Consider the following 21,344-nt stretch of genomic DNA (forward strand, 5'->3'; position numbering starts at 1 on the left):
CACTTCCGTATGTATACATACTATAGCTGATGTTCTTTACAGGATCTCACAAGTTTTACACAAGTCAAAAAACTGAAAACTACATCTCTCATTCCAGTCAGATTTGTCAACATTAATTTCCAAGCCTTGGCTGGCAGGTCACCTAACGCCCAGTCTGCACAATCAGCTTGGGGATAGCTACCGTATTTTTCGCTCTATAGGACGCACTTTTTCCCCTTAAAAAATGAAGGGGAAATGTGTGTGCGTCCTATGGAGCGAAGACGCCATAGCCCTGCGACCCTCTCCCGGCTGGAGAGGTAACGCGGGGCTATGGCAGGAGCCTCTATAGCCGCGTGTCACCTCTCCAGCTGGGAGAGCGCGCGCGGGGCTAAAGCAGCCCCCCGCGACCCTCTCCCGGCTGGAGAGGTGACGCGCGCCTATGGCAGGAGCCTCCATAGGCGCGCGTCACCTCTCCAGCCAGGAGAGCGCGTGCGGGGCTAAAGAAGCCATAGCCCCGCGACCCTCTCCCAGCTGGAGAAGTGACGCGTGACTATGGCAGCAGTCTCTCTGCTGCGCCTTTCCGCTGCTCCCTGACCTGCTCTTTGGGGCTGGTGGTGGGCTTCCCCCCGCCAGCCCCAAAGAGCAGGTCGAAAGGAACCTGAAGCCTGGAGAGCGAGAGGGGTCGGTGCGCACCGACCCCTCTCGGTCTCCAGGCTTCCAAGGTAGCCGCCTGAACGGCACCTTGTTTTAGAGCGGGAAAACAAGAGGGGGAAAATTCTCCCACTCTCTGCGCAGCGCCTCCTGCCGCTTCACTGAAGGGGCGCTGGGCAGAGAGCGGAAGAATTTTTTTCCCTTGTTCTCCCCCCTCTAAAACAAGGTGCGTCCTATTGTCCGGTGCGTCCTATGGTGCGAAAAATACGGTATTTGCAAAAGCAGTGACACTCCATGACCAGCATTTGGGCTACACAGACTCACCACTCCCAGCATACCATGGCATGCTGTCAGGGCAGTTTACAGTGGTGTGATTTATATGGGAGATATGCATGGCAAGCAGTTACATAGGAATGACCCATGCCATGGGGTCCAGTGTTGTTTGGATTCCAAGTGGGCATTGTGCAGTTGCTTGCTTGAACTGGATAAGCACAGCACACTCTGTAGGCAGCATACTCTAGCTTCTGTCATCAGTCAGTGTACCAAGGGCCACTGGGAAGTTGCTCCCCCAGGAAGAACATCACAACAAGGGGAAGACCAACCTGAACCCATCCATTGGCCAAAGGAGGAGTAGCTGCAGGGATCTTACTTCCTCCCTCTGCCAGAAGGAACACTTGCAAAAAACTCTGAACTAAGAATTAGTGCATGTGTTTGCTTTCCCCTTCCTCCCTCTTCCTCCCTTTTCCTTTTGTGTCATGTCTTTAAGTTGTGAACCTGAGAGTAGGGAGCACCTCATTAGTGACAGACAAATAGCCCAGTGGCAACTGCTTATGTGACTACTGTGGCAGGTTACAACAAATGGCAATATTGTCACTTGCTGCATCCTGGTTCATCCTACATTTCAAAGGGCTTTCAGAAAATGGAAAGCTGTGACTCAACAAGTAGATATTATATGGATGCCTGACTAAAAACACCTATTCAGGTGGCAGGAGGAGGGCACATACTCTGCTGGACCAGTCTCTAAGTCCACAAGTGATGGGTTATTTGGCTAAGCATTCCAGGATATTAGTGGGAAGGTGCAGCGGATGTGTGGGGTATACAGAATGGATTCAGAAGCAGGCTCGGAAATGCTGGAAGTTGGCCGTCGAATCTCTGGATTCAGATTGTGAGCTGAGAGTAATTCAAGAGTTACACATTACTTCTGCCCTTGAGGTGCTTATAACTATCACATCTGCCTGCAAAATCCCCATCGCCCTCACTCTGGGCCACTGCTGAGGTTAAATGCAGGCAAGCCAAATGCACCTGCCAGGTTCTCCCTCAGAAGCAAACCCGACTGAGTTTGTTCTTTTGGTTTTCCTAGAGAGAGAGAGAGAGGCAGAAAAGGCAGCTGGCGCCGGAGTCTCTGGGCTTGGCTTTCTCCCGGGTCCTCACCTGTAGTAATAAGGGTGCTTCTTTCCATCACTGCCTTCGGAAGTGACAGCGCTGACAATGTCCTCAGTGTCTGTACTCACCAGCTTCACGGAATGGACAGTCAGGTGCTGGTTCAGGTTAGCACGGCACTTAGCAGCATATGGGCACAAATGGCATTTGTATTTTCTCTCTTCTGGAAAGAAACATTAAAAGACTTTGAGGGGGAGCTTTGCATGCGTGCAAACACATCTCACATTTGTATCCCCACCATGGAGCTGAGGCAACAGCATGGGAATCGTCAGCATTTCTTCAGAGTGGCTTCCACTCACACAGAGGCACCCTGGCAGAAGGAGGGAACATCCTCTATCTGTCTTCAACAGCATCAAAGGCATGTTGCTAACAAAAACAATAAAAACAACAACAAAAGGACATGGTCTATCACTGTATGGGTGTGTGACTCTCTGCATGGTCTGGATTGCCACAGAGAAAATCAGCCTCGTGAACATGCAAAGTGACTAATGCAGAATTTATGTCCCACATTAAATTAAGAAAAACACCATCTTCATCCATCAGAATAATCCTAACCAACATTAGGCATGATCTAGCAAAAGTTAAAACACTTTTGAGCCTCACTGTTTAAATGGGAGAGTTAAGCACTTGCTTAGCTATCTCCCACTGAAATAGGTAGGGTTTAAAAGCTCTTAACTTTTTTAAAAGGCCCTTAACTTAGTGTGGTTCAAGTCCCTTGTTTAAAAGTGTAAAAAGTTCAGAAAGCTCTTGGCATTATATCAACAGTTACTATATTCATAGGATATGTTCAGACTAAGTATTGTATAAAAATGAGAAGAGATGAAAAGCTACCTTTTATCATATCAAGTAGTTCAATTATGTCCCTCTGGGCATGAAAGCATGCAACTGTGACACATTAAACTAAATATTTAGCCCAGCAAGAGGTACCAGTTCACCCATCACAAGTTTCTCCAAGCACCTTGCTTTTTTTAAAAAAAACACCCCAGCAAGACAATATAAAAGAGGCTATAATTTGCAATGGTAGTTCAGTTATCTCTGAGAACAGCCCACAGGAAGTACAATACAGTCTTGAATGCCTGAAATACATTTTGTGTTTGATCACCAGTTCACTTGTGATGGCCAGCAAATTCTTAAGTAGGAAATATTTGGGTGAAAGCTCAGTGTAATTCTTTTGCAATGAAATCTGAAGATATGGCTGCAGCAACTCTAAAGGTGAAGACAATCATGGGGGGTAGGGAGGGGATAGACAGTGCACATAGCATCTTAGTGTGCCTGGCTGTGCAATAGAAATGATAGGCATTCACACCTACAGAAGGAAGTTCAACTGACCAGATAGGTTTGAAATGAATCATCTTCTTTGGTGATCACTCGTAGCCAAGTAAGATTGTCTTCCATGAACATTAACAGTGGGTCTGTAAGTGACTGTGGAGGCTAATTCTGGATCCACACGTCCTTCTACAGTGGGGATATAGGTTTCTGGGTGGGAGCGGATCATGGTGAGGGTTTGCCAAACATGCCTTCCTCTTAGCACATTTCTCCCTTTTGTCCTGAGTTTGAGCATCTTCAAAGTCCATGACACCTTTGGTAAAGGCTGTTCTCCAATTGGAGCGCTTGCAGGCCAGTGTTTTCCAATTGTCGGTTTTTATCCTACATTTTTTTCGATTTGCCTTGAGAGAGTCTCTAAACCTCTTTTGTTGACCACCAGCATTACGCTTTCCATTTTTAAGTTTGGAATAGAGTAGTTGATAATCAGGCATCCAAACAACATGACCAGTCCAACGAAATTGATGTTGAAGAATCAATGCTTCAGCACTAGTGATCTTTGCTTCTTCTAGTACGCGGGTGGTGCAGCAGAGTCCCCCCCCCCTTGTTGGTGCAAGCTTTTCATAAGCTTCTGCGAAGTTATTTAGAATGGTTTGGAGGTCATCCTTTGAATGTGCCCACACTACGTTGTCATCAGCATGCTGAAGCTCTATGATGGAAGTTATGGTGGCCTTACTCTCTGCTTTCAGCCTACTCAGATTAAAGAGATTTCCATCTGTTCGATATGTGAGTTCTACCCCAGTGGGGAGTTTCCCTTCGACAATGTGTAGGATCATGACAATGAAAATAATAAATAGAGTTGGGGTGATAACACAACCCTCTTTAACACCTGATCCCACTGTGAATGGTTCACTTTGAGAGCCATTGTTAACTGCAATAGTTGCTGTCATGTTATCATGGAGGAGTCGAAGGATGTTCACAAATTTATCTGGGCAGCCGATTTTTAGAAGGACAGTCCACAGGGCATTACAATTTACACTGTCGAAGGCCTTAGGTCAATAAACAGGGTTGGTTTTGCTCTCTGCATTTTTCTTGAAGCAGTGAAAATCATATCCACTGTCACCCTAGGAGGCCGAAAATCATTTTGGGATTCAGGAAGGGTAGCCTCCGATAGGGTTAGGAGATGGTTTGCTAAAATCCTTGCAAAACTTTTGCCGGCTGCAGCTAATAAAGAGATGCCTTGATAAGTTTCCACAATCCATTCTGTCACCCTTTATTAAAAAAAAAGGTTGATAATTTTAGCATCCCTAAAGTCTGCTGGGATCTCCTCCCCCCCCCCATTTTTTTTTGATGAGCTTGTGAAGTTGTTGTGTAAGTTCAATTCCACCCACTTTGAAGACTTCGGCAGGTATCCCATCAGGTCCGCTGGCTCTGTTGTTTTTCATTTGGTTAATACCTGTACACAACTCTCCCAGATTAGGAGATACTGCAAGTTCATCTCTTAATTAGTTTTTATGGAAATTGTGAGAGGACCTCTGTAGCTACGGAGGAGTTGTGGTTAAGGAGATGCTGGTAATGTTCTTTCCAGAGCAATGCAATAGCTTCTTTATCTTTTAGAAGTGTGGTACTGTCCGTTGAGTGTAGGAGGCATATGCCATGATTTATTGGCCCACAGATGGTCTTTGTGGCTTTAAAGAAACTCTGTGCATCATGAGTGTTGGCTAAGTGCTGGATCTCTTGAGCTTCTTTTAATTCACCAGGTGTTCTTTAGTTCTCTGGTTCTTCATTGAACCTCAGCCTTAGCATAGAGTTTTTTCTTAGTAGCACAGTTGCTCTTTGCTAGATCTGAAAGGCCTTCCATTTCTTGTCAATAATGCCTTCAGTCTCACTATCGTTCTCATCAAGCCAGTCCTGGTGTATCTTGGTTTGGTATCCAGTAGTTTGTTCACAGGCTGCAATAATGGATGTTTTTATCTTGGTACAGTGTTCCTTGATGTTATCGGGGAACTCCAAAAGCAGATGGTCCTTAAGAGTCATTTGGAAGCAATCCCACTTAATAGGATCTTGAAGGGCTTGAGTGTTCATTTTGCGCCTTGGTTTCCTTCCTTGAAGCCTGCGTTGAGGTATAATCTTGATAGCCATTGTGGAATATAGTGAGGGGGGCTTTCAGACAGGCTGTGCAGCTCTCTCTATAGGTTATATCTGTTATCTTAATAATATTAAAACTTTCATTTCTATCTTATCACTGACTTGTAGTGCTTAAAAATGATTTGAACTATTAGCTTGTGGCACACAAACAGATGGTATCTGTAGGAATGGCCTGGCATTGTTTTCAGAAGCTGCAATCTGTTGCTCAGTAAATTCCCAGAATTTGGATTTCAGACAGCATGTTTGAACCTCAACTGGGGATTTATTGTGACAGATGTAAGGTCCTTAAAAATTGGTGTAAACTTATACATGCCACTTCCGAGTAGGCATGTTCAGTTCAGTGGGGCTTATTCACAGGTAAGTGGGTACAGGATTGTGGCCTATAACCTATTCAAATTCAAATAGCCTGGTTAGCTTAAAAAGCCTTTACTAAATGTCTTAATACAACATAGATGTGCTAAAGACTTACCCCCTAATTAGTAACTATGCAGCTTAAAACATCACATCAATTTTACCTAAGCACTGAAGCTGAAGTATTGCTCTAGAACAAATCCTTCAGAATATTTTGAGCATAGATGTACAGAACAAAATGTTAACAAGATCACCTGTGGTTATCTATCCACGTGTAATGTTTTCTTATAGTTGCTTTGAGACAAACAGCATTTCAGTACAAGGAAGAGGGTAATAGTTCAATTAGCTGAGCTTATGAGAAAATCTATTATGTTCTTTCCTTTTCTAAAAAATCACATTACTGGTTATCTATCTTGGTATTGTTATACTTGGTGCCGTTTTATTTCAGCAATGTAAGTAGGCTTTGATTGATCCCTATATATTTTGAAGTGTTTTTAACACATGCACTGATTGTGGGAGTGCAGATGTCATAACATAATCGGGGTAGGGGAATATCTCACAGGTTTATGTGAGAAGACTTGAGCAGAAGTTTAATAATAAAGGCAAATGTCTTAATTCCATTGTGATTGTATCAGTGAAATAAAAACTGCTGCTGCAGTGAAGGCCCCTGCACCCAACACACAATGCTAGTGCCTTATACAAGCCCTACCAAACTGATAATGATCAGCATGATCAAGCACCAAAACCAGATGCCCCAACTTTTGGATAATTTTTAAAAATAATAATAATATAAAAAACTATGAATTTTAAGGAGAGAGACCCATTGACTACGAGTGTTGCAAAGTGTACAGAGGATAGATCAATCCACCGTTATTTGCATGCAAAGAAATGTTCATTGTTTCCACGGAAAAAAATGGAGTGAAACGGCCCAACACTATTTTTAAAAAGTGTTACCTGTGTGCAGGGAGAGATGTCGGGACAACGTCTGCTGTCGGCCAAACACTTTTCCACACACATCACAGGGAAAGAGCTGGTCATTAAATTTCCAAGATGGTAACCCATTTCCAGCCTCCAGCCCTATCTTCTCTGCTTCTATTCCCCAAGAAAGGAGAAAATACAGTTCTAATATTAATGACTCAAAGGCATAACTTGATTCCACACTAGGTGTCACTGGATATGTCATGAGCAACACAACGCCACTGTTCCAAACTGTCAGCCGTGGTACATGGATACGATTCTTGTGTGGCACCAGTCAAGGCGTAATCCTAACCCTGCTTACCTGCACATAAGCCTCACTGAATTCACTAGAACTTACTTCTCAGTAGACATGGTTAGGACTGCTGCCTTAGACAATGGATTCCTTTATTGCACTAACCATACTAATGTTAGGCAGGCCAGGAGCCTCCTTGGAGACCATGTTACAATCATGTTAAAAGCATGGCTTGAAAACATAGGAGCTAACTCCTAAGGGGTTCGGGGGGCCCCCAATAAAATATCTGAGGGAGTCAGGTCCCCCCAAAGTTGATGGGCATTGCCATTCAAATGGTGTGCATGCACCGTGTCATGTGATCAATTATGCGGGGCGGGGCTTACCTGCCCCCCCACCGCAATATTTTATTAAACTTGGCACCCCTGCTGAAAGCAACTCTGTACAATGGTAGGGAAGTCACATAGCATGCATTAGCCTCAAACTCTCAGGTAAGACTCTGGAAGCTGGATGTCACCGCACAAGTGCTCTCTTTTATGGTTCTTCTTTGCATCTGCTTTGTAAACAAAAGCTCCCAGGTCCAATCCCCAGCATCTCCAGGTAGGGTTGAAAAGGTCCTGTCTGAAACCAGGGAGAGCAGTTGCCAGTCCGTGTAGGCAAGTATAGCCTCTTTTACTGACAATTTCAGAGTAGCTGGAGCATCTTAGTCTGCAACCGCTTTTATTTCTTAATTTTAATCAAAATTTTACTCCTGTGGAATCAGTACTATTGAGCAGTTCCCTTTTAATGCACAGATACTTCCACTGAAATTAAGCCTTTCCAGTTGTCCCCTTGCATAGCACATCCTATGCCTCTACTCCCCAATATGAGCTTAAGGTTGCAAAACTGTTGTGGTTATCCCATCCTTCCTTACAGGAACAGGGCATTCTTCAGAGGCTCAAATAATCAAAGCCACAATTATCTGTGGTGTTTCATTAACATGGGTGTACTTGGTACTGCTGGATATTCAAACATAAATTGAAGTGGCCTCACCACTGATGAAATGCAAATCCTACAGTGGCAGATTTGTTTTTCAAGATGGTTTTCATGAAATACCAATACTGTAGTTACAGTGGTCAGAATTCACCTCACCGCACGTGCTCTCATAGTGGCTTTTAACACTTACAAAAGGAATTCTGTTTCATGATACCAGCTGTTAAGAGTTATGCCTATACAGTTGTGTAGCATCTTTCATTCACTTCATTGCTCCAAATGTTCCAACACTGAGAAGTTTAAGCCATAAATAACAGAGGAAGGCAAAACAGAACAGGCTAAATTGCTGAGCTGTGTGACTGCTCTTCTGAAGTAATCGTTTATAGACTTGGTGATTTTTAAGGCAAGAAGGTAGCCATTATGGTACTTAAACCTGACATTCTGCTTCAAAGGTGTTGTAAAAATCCACCTAGCAATTCCTGCATCTAGCCCATCTGTTCTGGTTGAAATGCAGCACATCCCAACTTGATTTAAAGACCTGTAGTGATGCAAACCACCACAACTAGCACTCTTCTCTCCTTCAGGCTCCCCACATATGTTATTTTAAAAAGTGATGCTAAAACAGATTTTTGTTAGTTTGTCAAATCACCCATTTCCCCCACCTCTTGCTAACTCTGTGGTGACAGCATGCTAGGAAGATTTGAGTTGTTTGAAGGGATGGGGTCCAATGTGTGATTGAATATGCAACTCACTCATATTTGGGGACTTGTTTGAGCAGGCTGGCTCCAGATCCATTCTGTGTGAGAACCTTTAGACAACCTAAGGCACTGCAGAATAACTCTGAAAGTCACCATGCAGTGGTTAAAACTAGTTGTCTGCATCTACCCTTTGCCATAACCCAGAATTTTAAATTTATTTTCCTTTACTGGAACCTCTGCTTAACTTAGAAATAAAGAGAATGCTTCTAACAGATTGTGAACCTCTCATTATTGTGACTGTATTTATATAATCGTTTTGATATTTATATTGTAAAAATATGATGTTACCTATTGTCTGGTATGTTGTAAACCACCCTGTGGTTTTCTAACAAGGGCAGTATATACATTTAATAAATAAGAGTCTGGAGAGGGTATCCTGCCTGCAGATACCATCCTATCAGGAGGTCCATTCCACACAGTGCCAGAACTGGGCCTTCAGTGTGATGGCCCCTCTCCTCTGGAATTTCTTCCCCTTATACATGGAAGGCATCTTCTCTGCTGCCTTTTCAGCTCCTGCTAAAGAATTCTTCTTTTAAGAAGTCTTTTAAATAGAGATATTTATTCCCGTTAGAATCTATATTGGATTTGAATTGATCTTATGTATGTTGTTTTAAATTTTGTGGGGGGGGGCTTATGTTTTTATATATGACACTGTTTAATGTTTTTATTCTATTGTAATTCACTTCATGATGCTTCATGTTAAGCGATTCATAAATGGAAAATATTAATAATAATGTTACGTTTTATTGTCTCACATCTGTAGGTAAATAAAACCTGAACAAAAAAGCTGGAAGGAGTTGCATGGCAAAGAGGATGGGCCTATAAGATGTGAGCCCCCTACAGCCCCTTTACGCAAGCAACCATTGGTCAGGGCTCATGTGGCACTACCAAAAAAAAAAGCACCTCATGTATAAGCACTCTTCCTCTTACCCAGTTAAACAGCTCCTCCCACCCAACACACAGAAATCCATCTGTGCCTATATAGTCGGTCTCACAGATGATTTCTGCATGTGATATAAAGTGACTGCAAGCAAGGACATTCTGTTCTCCAGTTTGCTTCCGTACTGTTATTTTTAATGTATTGTACGATAAACAATGAAAAATAATAAAGTAACTGCCACAGCAGTAATGGACCTTATGGTAGCAACTAGTACTGCACTTGTGAATTGCAAGGTGCCCCCAACCTTCCTGTTCAGCTGCTATCCAGAACTGCTCCTTTTTCCATTTATGTAAAGCTAGAACTATCTGGATTGACCGTCAGTCAAACAGTATACATGTGAATTATTGTAATTAATGCGCGCAAGACCTCAAAGCCAGCTTAACAGAGCCGCAAGGATCTACGCAGCCATCACAACAGGCTATTTATTATAGGACACATCTCTCAAGAAAGCCACAGTTCATACAGCACCTGGAACAACAAAAGCTTGACACTTGAAGGGTGTCCTCTGGGTGTTACCATTATCTGCTATTTGTCTTATAATAATATAAATTATCCTTAATGTGTGATTACTCATGCTTCTTCCAAATTAGCCCTTCTGTAAAGTTTAAAAGGCAGGAGGAGGGGAAACAAGCTGAAGTATGTATCATGCTTCCCTGAAATCAATTGTGAGCCATTCTTCCTATGATTAGTCTTGAGTTCAAGACAGCGGTCATTTGACTCGGCTGCAATGATATTTTAGCAGAGCTTTCTGAGTGCTTAATCAAAACAGTGCTTCAACGGGAGGAATATGGTAATGATTATGAGAAAATGTCAAGTGTATGCCAGTTCCTAAAGCATGGTCACTACAAAGCTGAATTAATTTGGACACAAAGCAAACAAGCAGACTCAATTAAAAGCCAATACGTCTCTTTAACAATTCCTCTCAGCGTTAGTCACTAGCTCTCTCCTTGCCACAATAAAGTAGCTGAAACCAGAAACTATTTCCTGTGGAAAAGAATATCGCCACCGAAATCCCATAGGAAACTGCAAAAGTGTCCATTTTCAAATTTCCCCAAAGGTGCTGAAACCAGACTTTTGTAAAAGCTTACATTGCATCCATCTACAACACAAGTTTCTCTTGCTTTAAAAATTCCCTCTAAATGTCTGCTACTCAGAGGCAATCTTTTGGGAATTGGGTTGCCAATATTTTCTAATAGGTTTTCCTGGCCAACTTTGCTATAAGTGATGCTGGGCAGTGGGTCCCCCCCCCCCACCTCAGCTATGCACTTTCTTTGTATCCGAGTGTCCTGACTCCTAGCAGAAACTGACCATTCTGAAGTGGCTGAGAGTTTCCTCTGGAGCTCTCCCTCACCATAGCCCTCAACACTTCCACCTTCCTCTGTCTGCTCTGCACCCATCTGCCAGCCCAGAAAGTGTCTTTAAACTGTGCCAGTGCCACTTGTGTGCCTGAATGGAAGACAGAGGAAAGTGTGTGTAGATGTGATGTTTTCCATGCTTGGAACGTAGCCTGTTGGACAAAGGTAGGAGTCTTATCTGCTGCTTCTCCCACATTTTCCTCTGGCCCCACATACCTGTGGCATGTTGCCCACAGAAAATGGCCCACAAGGGACTGTGGCACTTGAGCCGAAAAAGGTTCCCAAATTCTGCTCTAGAATATTCCCAGCTACTTCCCCCAAAATAGTGTAATACGCTTATGGCCATAAATACCATAAATAAAAATACCATAAAAACACAAAAAATAGTGTAATACAATTATGGTGCTGGAGGAGGCTCTTGAGAGTCCCATGGACTGCAAGAAGATCAAACCTATCCATTCTTAAGGAAATCAGCCCTGAGTGCTCACTGGAAGGACAGATCCTGAAGCTGAGGCTCCAATACTTTGGCCACCTCATGAGAAGAGAAGACTCCCTGGAAAAGACCCTGATGTTGGGAAAGATTGAGGGCACAAGGAGAAGGGGACGACAGAGGACGAGATGGTTGGACAGTGTTCTCCAAGCTACTAACATGAGTTTGACCAAACGGCAGGAGGCAATGGAAGACAGGAGTGCCTGGCATGCTCTGGTCCATGGGGACACGAAGAGCCGGACACGACTAAACGACTAAACAACAACACTTATGGCAAAGGGTCCATTTTTTGCTATATGTTTAAAGCAGTATCCTACTACTATAAAAAGCCATGGCTTCTCCCGAAGAAGCCTGGGAACTGTGTGCTAAAGAGTGCTGTGAGTTGTTAGGAGATGTCTATCCACCTCACAAGAGTTCCTTGGAAAGAGGGATTGGTGGTTAAATCACACTGAGAATTGTAGCTCTGTAATTCTCCGAGAACTTGTGTGGTGGGTGATACCCCCCAAAATGCAAGTCTCACCTGAACCAAACATTTCCGTAGAAAGCAAATGGCTCTAACTTTTATTTAATCATGTTATGTCCAGTCCATGAACATATAGAACAGGGATAGCCAACTCTGTGCCCTCTAGTCTTTGTACGTCTCCTAACTCCCATCATCCCTGACCACTGGCTATTGATGAGAGTTATAGTCCAACAAAGACTAGAGGGCACAGAGTTGGCTATCGCTGATATAGAGGGTGGGTTTTATTTTTTGCATCCCAAAATTAGTGATTATCCCTTTACAAAACTAACTTAATGAGAAATAGTGTGAAAGAAGTTTTGTATTGGTTGAAGCTAAAGAAAAGTATGTCTTCAATATACAAATGATTTTCTGCATACACATTAAAGGCACAATCTTTTAAACAGAAGTTTGCGCCTTAAATGTATCCTATTCCTGGTGGACTGTGCCAATATCAGCACTGTTGAGTCAAGAATGAAAGCATCCCTAAGGAATTATTTGCCAGGAAGGTTTGATTTCCACTCTTCTTATTTGTTTGCATTTCATACGGTTTTTATCACTATTTGCTGTTTAAAAGTACGAAGTGGTTACAGAACAGCTTAAACATCCTGGAAAGAGAAAAGTGGGGTGAGCTCTATAAATAAAATGGTCATCAACCATGGAGAAAAAATAATTACAAAACTGAGGTCATCCGAAAAAGGTTATGCAACAAAGAAACCATCAGAAAAAGGTAAATGTAGGTTGATAGGATTTGCTGTTTTTACCAGCTGTGCTCTCATTTTACCCTTCAGCCAAAATAAGCAGCTGACTCAACTGGTTCAAATTTATACGTTCACAAAACAGTAGTAGTATTAAATAAATAAATTTCACTATATGTGAAAGTAATGGTCTATCTTTGCAAATTGTTCTCCATTTTGTATGAGAACAATCCTGTATCTGGAGTCCTATGAAATGAAAGCAATTCATACAGTGTATTCACTGTATGAATTAAGACGCCTGCTTCTTGGGAGAAAAGCAATGACAAATCTAGACAGCATCTTAAAAAGCAGAGACATCACCTTGCCAACTAAGGTCTGTATAGTTAAAGCTATGGTTTTCCCAGTAGTGATGTATGGAAGTGAGAGCTGGACTATAAAGCCTGATCGCCTGAAGCCTGATCGCCAAAGAATTGATGCTTTTGAATTATGGTGCTGGAGGAGACTCTTGAGAGTCCCATGGACTGCAGGAAGATCAAACCTATCCATTCTTGAGGAAATCAGCCATGAGTGCTCACTGGAAGGACAGATCGTGAAGCTGAGGCTCCAATACTTTGGCCACCTCATGAGAAGAGAAGACTCCCTGAAAAAGACCCTGATGTTGGGAAAGATTGAGGGCACAAGGAGAAGGGGATGACATAGGATGAGATGGTTGGACAGTGTTCTCGAAGCTACCAGCATGAGTTTGACCAAACTGTGGGAGGCAGTGGAAGACAGGAGTGCCTGGCGTGCTCTGGTCCATGGAGTCACAAAGAGTCGGACACAACTAAACGACTAAACAACAACAACGACCAGAAAGAAAATACGAACATACACCTCTCCTTTTATAATATTTTCCTGAGGCTGTCATCATGCTGTAGTTTGTGGTGCCATCCACTGACCAATGGTGCTGCAAACTATCCTGCAACAACAGCCTTCTGAGAGCTGCTGGACCACTGCAGCAGTGGAGGAGGGAGATGGCTGTGATGGGCAGTCCATTCAGGAGTAGTCCCAACAGGCCATGGCAGCTCCTCAGCAACCAACCTGCTCTGCTGCTGCTGTCTACCACACTGACGACACTTTCAGCCTCAGCAGTGGCGGCAAGGAGAACAAAAGCAGTGAGAGCCAAGAAGTTTCCCCAGCCCTGGTCTAAAGTGTTATTGGAAGGGTGTTGGTGGGGCGGGGCCGGATTGGTGAGCAGGGCCAGCCATCAACACAGATAGATATTAGCCTGATAGATAGCAGTACATGTGAAAAGGATCTAGGAGTCTTGGTTGACCACAAACTTGACATGAGCCAACAGTGTGACGCGGCAGCTAAAAAAGCCAATGCAATTCTGGGCCTCATCAATAGGAGTATAGCATCTAGATCAAGGGAAGTAATAGTGCCACTGTATTCTGCTCTGGTCAGACCTCACCTGGAGTACTGTGTCCAGTTCTGGGCACCACAGTTCAAGAAGGACACTGACAAACTGGAACGTGTCCAGAGGAGGGCAACCAAAATGGTCAAAGGCCTGGAAATGATGCCTTATGAGGAACGGCTAAGGGAGCTGGGCATGTTTAGCCTGGAGAAGAGGAGGTTAAGGGGGGATATGATAGCCATGTTCAAATATATAAAAGGATGTCACATAGAGGAGGGAGAAAGGCTGTTTTCTGCTGCTCCAGAGAAGCGGACACGGAGCAATGGATCCAAACTACAAGAAAGAAGATTCCACCTAAACATTAGGAAGAACTTCCTGACAGTAAGAGCTGTTCGACAGTGGAATTTGCTGCCAAGGAGTGTGGTGGAGTCTCCTTCTTTGGAGGTCTTTAAGCAGAGGCTTGACAACCATATGTCAGGAGTGCTCTGATGGTGTTTCCTGCTTGGCAGGGGGTTGGACTCGATGGCCCTTGTGGTCTCTTCCAACTCTATGATTCTATGATTCTATGATTCTATGAGATATTACAGAGTACATTTGTTGTGCAAAGCAGCGTTCAATTCTTATCTAACTCTTCAGTCAAATTTATAGAGCAAGTGTGGTACGCTTAATGTGTCCAAGATCCTATGTTTCAGCCGCCCATCTGCATTAAGTGCCAGCTAGTTTGGTATCACGACAGAAGAAAATTGCATGGAAAGTGGGAGGAAATGTTTATGCTGTAATAATTTGTAACCACAAGCTGCAATCTAGCTTTTCTTACAACCCTATCAAAGATAATAGGAATATTGTCAACTGAAGATACTTTATATTGGTCTTCAGACACATGGAACAACATAAGCCCTATGCTGCATGTAAGCTAGGCACATAATTGTGGAATTTTCAAGATACAAAGCAGTGGAATAAACAAAGCAGTAATCCACATGAGCTAAACAGCACTGTTTAGTGCAATATGAACCTGACAAAAAATACTGTTAATCAGTGTCTCCAAAAGAAGTACTATTGTGAGTATGTTTGCCTCCATCACTTGCCAAACAAACTGATTTTCCAGCACCAGCTTTCTCCAATCCGTAATGAGTCTTATTTCTTCCGTTATGAGAACCTGAAGAGCAATAAGACCAGCTGGCAAATTTTCTATTTTCTAAAGGGTAAAAGCGTAGAAAGGAGACACAATGCTCCAGAATGTTCTCTGCTTATGGGAAATCATGATAATAGCCTCCAAGAGAACAGTAAGAAACAGAGAGTCCAAATAACTAAAACTGATGTTAGACTGTTGCAGGCAAATTCCTCGATTTATGGGTCTACAGAATAGTAATGGCTGCAAGTGAATGCAGAGCTAGCCATCTATATATGCCTGCCATTCAATGGTAGTATTAGTCAGCGCTGCCATGGGGAACGGGAAAGGTGTGTTTCAATGTCACTGAAAAGAGTACAGTGAAGGTACCTGCTTGATCTCAATAGGCAGGGAGTTCCAAAGTGCAGGCATTGCCACACTAAATGATTAAGTTCTTATAAATGTGGAACAGGTATTACGTGGCACCTGTAATAGTGATAATTCAACTGATTGAAGCAGTCAAGTGGGTAAAGGCAATATTGTAGGTAAACGGGTCCCAAGTGGTTAAGGGCTTTAAATACTAATAGTATCACCTTCAACTTGGTTCAGTAGCAAATTGGCAAGCAGTGCAGATTCCTGAGCACAGGTGTTCTATGCTGACAAGGCCTCATCCTGGTAGCAATTGTGCTACAGCATTCTGCTCTAAATGCAGCTTCTGGATCAGCATCTATGTTACACCAGCTTACTGAAGTTGCATTTGTCATTTTACTGCCCACTCATTCAGTTTGGAGAGAATAAATACTAGACAACAGAGCAGTTGGTGGATGGGTGAGTGATTGAGATAATTTTTGATGTACCTGGCCATCTACCCACCATCCTTTTCCAACTCGACTCCCTGTAGGTATCTCAAAATTAACCATAAGTGTCTCCTCTAGTTAGGACAATTTCAAGGCAATTTTGATGTGAAAGTACTACAAATGTCCAATCTAGTCAGAGGTCCAATTGCAATGCATAAAACACTCATTGTTTTTGAAACTCTTGTTTTAAAAAGTCCTTTGCATTTCTGGGGCACCTAATACAATGAAACAACCACAGCAGCAATGCATTGCTTGGGATACTGTGGATTAGAAATGGAATATTCTTCTTTTGAAAAGTAGCAGCTTTCTGCAATCACTAAGGAAATCCTCATAAAGCAAGGAATGCAGTTAGATTTGAAGCCTTTTGGCAGAGTAGGGCAGACAATGGGGAAGCATGGTGTTAATTATCCTCATTATCTCAGTAGGATGATAGCTCTGGAGCCAGAAGAATAGCAATCTGAATCTCAACACTACTGACTATTTACTCTTCTTCATTTCACAGAAGTAATATACTAATTTGTTTCAGAAATCTCCAAAGCCTGCCAAATCTTCCTTAAATGGAAATACGGCTTTACATTCAAAACCTCTAAGTGTGCTCCCTACTGCCACTGGGCAATTGTCAACAGCATTTGGAAGAGCAGCAGAAAATGGAATCTGATGTATAAGCAAATATGAAGAATTATTGTCATGGGTCAACTCAAGTCAAGAGGACTGTATTAACTGCAGCACGGCAAACAGAATCCTCTTACTGCCCATCACAACTTCTGAGATACCTTTAGATGTCCCAAAATTACAAGGCTGTACCCATGCTGTGCTGCTGAGTGGGACGTGGGTGGCGCTGTGGGTTAAACCACAGAGCCTAGGACTTGCCGATCAGAAGGTCGGCGGTTCGAATCCCCGTGACGGGGTGAGCTCCTGTTGCTCGGTCCCTACTCCTGCCAACCTAGCAGTTCGAAAGCACGTCAAAGTGCAAGTAGATAAATAGGTACCGCTCCGGCGGGAAGGTAAACGGCATTTCCGTGCGCTGCTCTGGTTCGCCAGAAGCGCCTTAGTCATGCTGGCCACATGACCTGGAAGTTGTACGCCGGCTCCCTTGGCCAATAAAGCGAGATGAGTGCCGCAACCCCAGAGTCGGTCACGACTGGACCTAATGGTCAGGTACCTTTACCCATGCTGTGCATCTTGAAGTCACTCAGATGACCTTCAGAGTCATTCATAACAAACAAGGTTGTTGCTTCAAAAAGTTATTTAATGAATGTTAAATGTTACACTGCAATTTGAAACTTCTGATGGGGAGGGAAGGTGTTGCTCCCAAGGCCATCCTAAGGTCCAAAACATTAGCCCCAAAAGAAGAAACAAATGCCATACACTTGAAAAGCCTCACTTAGTGTGTCACAATAATCACGCTGGCTGTTTGTCCTAGAAAAAATTATAGATTGTTTGAGAACTGTTTCTGAATGGACACAAGACACCATTGCTGGCTGCTCCAATAGAAGTCATAATAAATCAGGGCAGAAATGGTCAATCCATTGCTCAGTCTTAAGAACGTAAGAAGAGCCTGCTGGATCAGGCCATTGTCCCATCTGGTCCAGCATGTTCTCCCAGTGGCCACCCAAATGCCTGTGGGAAACCCTCAAGCAGGGCCATTTATTGGCCTTAAGAGTCTTAATTTCTTGTAGCCAGAACTGCCAAGAATAATGTTGCACTGCCTTAAAACTCCGCTTCTTGAAGTAGGAAAGGAAATAGGAGGACATAGGACACATTGGTTCCAAAGGAAGTCGTTATGCTTGAGCTGCAATGAACAAATTAGGAAAATAATATATATTTTATTGCCCTAAGAAACAGAATTTATAGAGATAAAGGGAGTCTGAGTCTGACAGTAGTTGAACTTATCTGGACACATTGCTGAAGTGGAAGGAAAGGTTAAACAAAGGAATCCACTTATCTAGGTATCAAGAGTTTAGTTTTGAGTTACAAGATGTGACAGAAAAGGTAGTAGAGAACTTTTAAAAGGGATTAAAGGTTGGCACAGAGCCAAGAAAGCCAACTGACAGGCAAATGTTTAATTCACTGACACATTTAGACCAAGAACAATGCAAACCCATAACTGTGCTTTACCTCTTGACATAGGTAGATATAAAGAGCCTGTAGTGAAAATTTCTCCAAGCTTGCTCAGTTTGCATAAACCTATTTCTCTTTTTTTTAAAAACAGTTGGTAGGCCAACTGAAGTAATCATTTGTTTTTAGCAATAGCTATATTATAACCACAGAATCCAAAAAGCAATGTGAGGGGAAAGGGCTAATGTAACAGAGCATGAATGGAAACAGCCTCTTAACATCAAACTTTTGCGTTGATGATAAGGGAGAGCATCTGTGCAGTGGCACTGTGTGTGTTTAACACAAATATATGATTCTTTTCTCCTTCAGCTTAATATATAAGACCTCAGCACAAACTAACAATATGCTTGGGTTGCAGTATCCACGCTAGAAGCTGAGAGTCATCCTTTTGACTTTCAAATCCATGGATTTATTTCAGGAAGCCGTTAACAATTCAATCATATTTCATGGGTTTCCTGGCCAATATTGGGCTGTTGTGGTGTTACTGCTGACCTTTGTTTTTCAAAGCAATTCTTTTAACTTTTTCTTCCTTATTCCATTTCTGTTCAAACCTCCTGACTCTTACTCTTTGCTGTGTTTAATTCTCTTATTGTTCTTTCATTAAAGGTTGCTTGTACTTCACAGTGGCACCTGTTTCTTGTGTAAATAAGCCCATGCCGAGATTTTCCCAGTTCCTTGCGATCGCTAAAGATTTACTGTTTCCACCAACTATAGAATAGCGTATAAGACAAGAATTAAGACATTATATACTTCATGAACTTTGTGTCTTAAAATTAACAGGGAGACTGGGCCATAAGGTGAATTTAGAGAAGCAGCCAACATTATTCCTTTCCCTTCATTATACATCTTTAGGCGTCAGGTGAAACATTCCTCTTCAACCAGGCTTTGGGCTGATTAATATTCTATGGCCTTTTAAATGCGTTGGGAGGGAGTATTGTTTTGTTTTTGTTCTAAATAACCAATTTGAGCTTTTATCCTGTACTTTTATCTTGTGAACCACCCTGAGATTTTCAGATGAAGGGCAGCATATAAATTTAACAAATGATATTAACACTGTATTGCAAATTGCAATATGCCTCCAGTCAGCAAGCACTTCCTTTATTCAGCATAGATAGTAGGATATGGCAATTCTATGAATCACCGCTGATATGTGAGAGAAGCTTAAAGAAAACTAAGCGAACATGATTTCTAGGGACATAGAAAGCTGCTTTATACCAGGTCAGCCTGCTTGTCCACCCAACCCAGTATTGTCAACTGACTGGCAGCAGCTCTCCTGTGTCTGAGGCAGAGATTTTCCCAATCACCTGCTACCTGACTCCCTTAACTGGAGATGCCAAGCACTGAAGCTGCATGCAAATGATGTCTTTCTGCTCTGGTCTGATAAGCTGTGGTTCCTCACCATGTATGTAATAATGTTTGAAGATTATGACATGTGTACCCACTCTTTCAACACCTTTATTAACGTGGTCGTAGATTTTTCCTGCACCCCAGATGTTGGACTTCTTTATTTTGTGAATGACAAATAAGACCTTCCCGGAGCCTGAGAAAGAGATGCTCAATAACACAGATACTATTAGTAGAGAATTTAGAAGCACATGAGGCAGATACGTATGCAGGGGAAACAGGTAAATGTCTGAGAAGCCAGAGAGAGGAGGGAGAGCAACAAAATAACACAGAGGAGTAGGGATATAGCAGGTGTACTAATCTTCAGAGACAGGTAATGGAGAGAGGCAGAGGCAAACAATGTAGTGATATTGAAAGATTTTCTCTGCCACAGTGAAAACTAGAAAGATTCTCAAACAAAAGCTGGAAATATAACATTTCCTAGCATAGGCGATCCCTCCATCAATATTTCTGGAATTTGCAACGCATCAATGGACTAGCACTGCATTCCAGCATGTCCAACCCTAGCCAATTTTTTACTGGTCAGATCCTAGCTCAGATGAACTTTCTCCTTCCCATCTTACTATTCTTAGTTCTGCTGGAGAACTCTAGCCAATCCACACATCCAGCTAACCAAGCAGGAAATGCTGGCAGGACTCTCAGCTACACAGATCAGCAGCTGTCTTTAAAAGTAAAGAAGCACGTATGCTATCACTCACAGGATGTTAGGCATTATATGTCTATTGGCACTGACAGCTTCCTCAGTGCTGTCCTCAAGATGATGTCTCATAGAGTGAAAGGGTACTTCAGTCTCTGTTTGCATGCAGTTACTTGCTCTTCTTCTCAGCTGTTGTGGTACTGTCAGTAGTAGATCTATTACTGGAATGAGATCAGCTATATTTCACATTGACTGCTAGAGACGTTTTCTAGACATGCTCTATACACACATGTGGAAGGCTCCTGAGATGCTTGGGACTTTTGATACTAGTCTCAGTTTCTACTATGAATTTACTTTATTTTAAAAGGGTAGTTCTTCTAAATGGCTCACTGAAAATGTCAACTCGGTGTACTATGGCAGTAAAAAATGCCCTCATTGTTAGGAATTAAAACGATGTTATGATGTTTCCAATAAAGGCCTACAGAATATCCACACAGAGAATACTGTGTGAAATTCTTATTGCTTCAACTCAAAAAAAGTGATAGGAAAGCTGGAAAAGGACAGAACAATCAAGGTGATGTGTGATTTTTCTTTTTGAGTGTAAGGCTGGATATAAATTAATAAATAACTTCTGAGGCAGAGTTTAAAAGACAGAGATGCTTTTCAGCAAATAAAAAGGATCACTGAGTGAGCAACAAAATAAGAGTTTGTAAAAATCGCGAATGGCTGGAAAGAGGGAATTGGAAAATAATTATTCATTGGGAACTGAACTGTGGGAAGTATTATGAGGTGACCCAGGAGCCGGGGGAAAGGAGCTGTGAAATCAGGAATAGAGGTCAAACCACAATGCATGACCAGAGACCTAACATACATGAGAGCTTGAGAACCCCTTGCTGCTAAAATGAGGCTCCGCTAGAAAAGGAATCTCTTTAAACTTCTTCCTGCACAGCAGGATCCAACCTGAGTAGGTGCAGTCAATCCAGAAGCTTCTTCACCAAGAAGACTGCCTCCTATGATTCACTTATTTACCACATGGGGTAGCCACACGAGATCCCAGCACCCCCAGGCAGTCT

General features: G+C 42.6%; 1 protein-coding gene across 4 annotated transcripts in view; it reads right to left on the minus strand.

The window, feature by feature from the left end:
• ZNF827 (zinc finger protein 827) overlaps positions 1-21,344 on the minus strand; it is a 115,253-nt gene that overhangs the window by 8,089 nt on the left and 85,820 nt on the right. For 3 of the 4 annotated variants that reach the window (XM_028744957.2, XM_028744959.2, XM_077934072.1), the window contains exons 9-10: positions 6,787-6,924; positions 2,062-2,233 (exon numbers count right to left, since the gene is read on the minus strand). In XM_028744957.2, the coding sequence (XP_028600790.2) occupies positions 2,062-2,233; positions 6,787-6,924 (310 nt within the window). The remainder of the gene's footprint in view (positions 1-2,061; positions 2,234-6,786; positions 6,925-21,344) is intronic. The other variant, XM_028744958.2, reaches the window with a different exon arrangement.

Source organism: Podarcis muralis, chromosome 9 (genome assembly GCF_964188315.1).
Source record: "Podarcis muralis chromosome 9, rPodMur119.hap1.1, whole genome shotgun sequence".
Classification (NCBI taxonomy): domain Eukaryota; kingdom Metazoa; phylum Chordata; class Lepidosauria; order Squamata; family Lacertidae; genus Podarcis; species Podarcis muralis.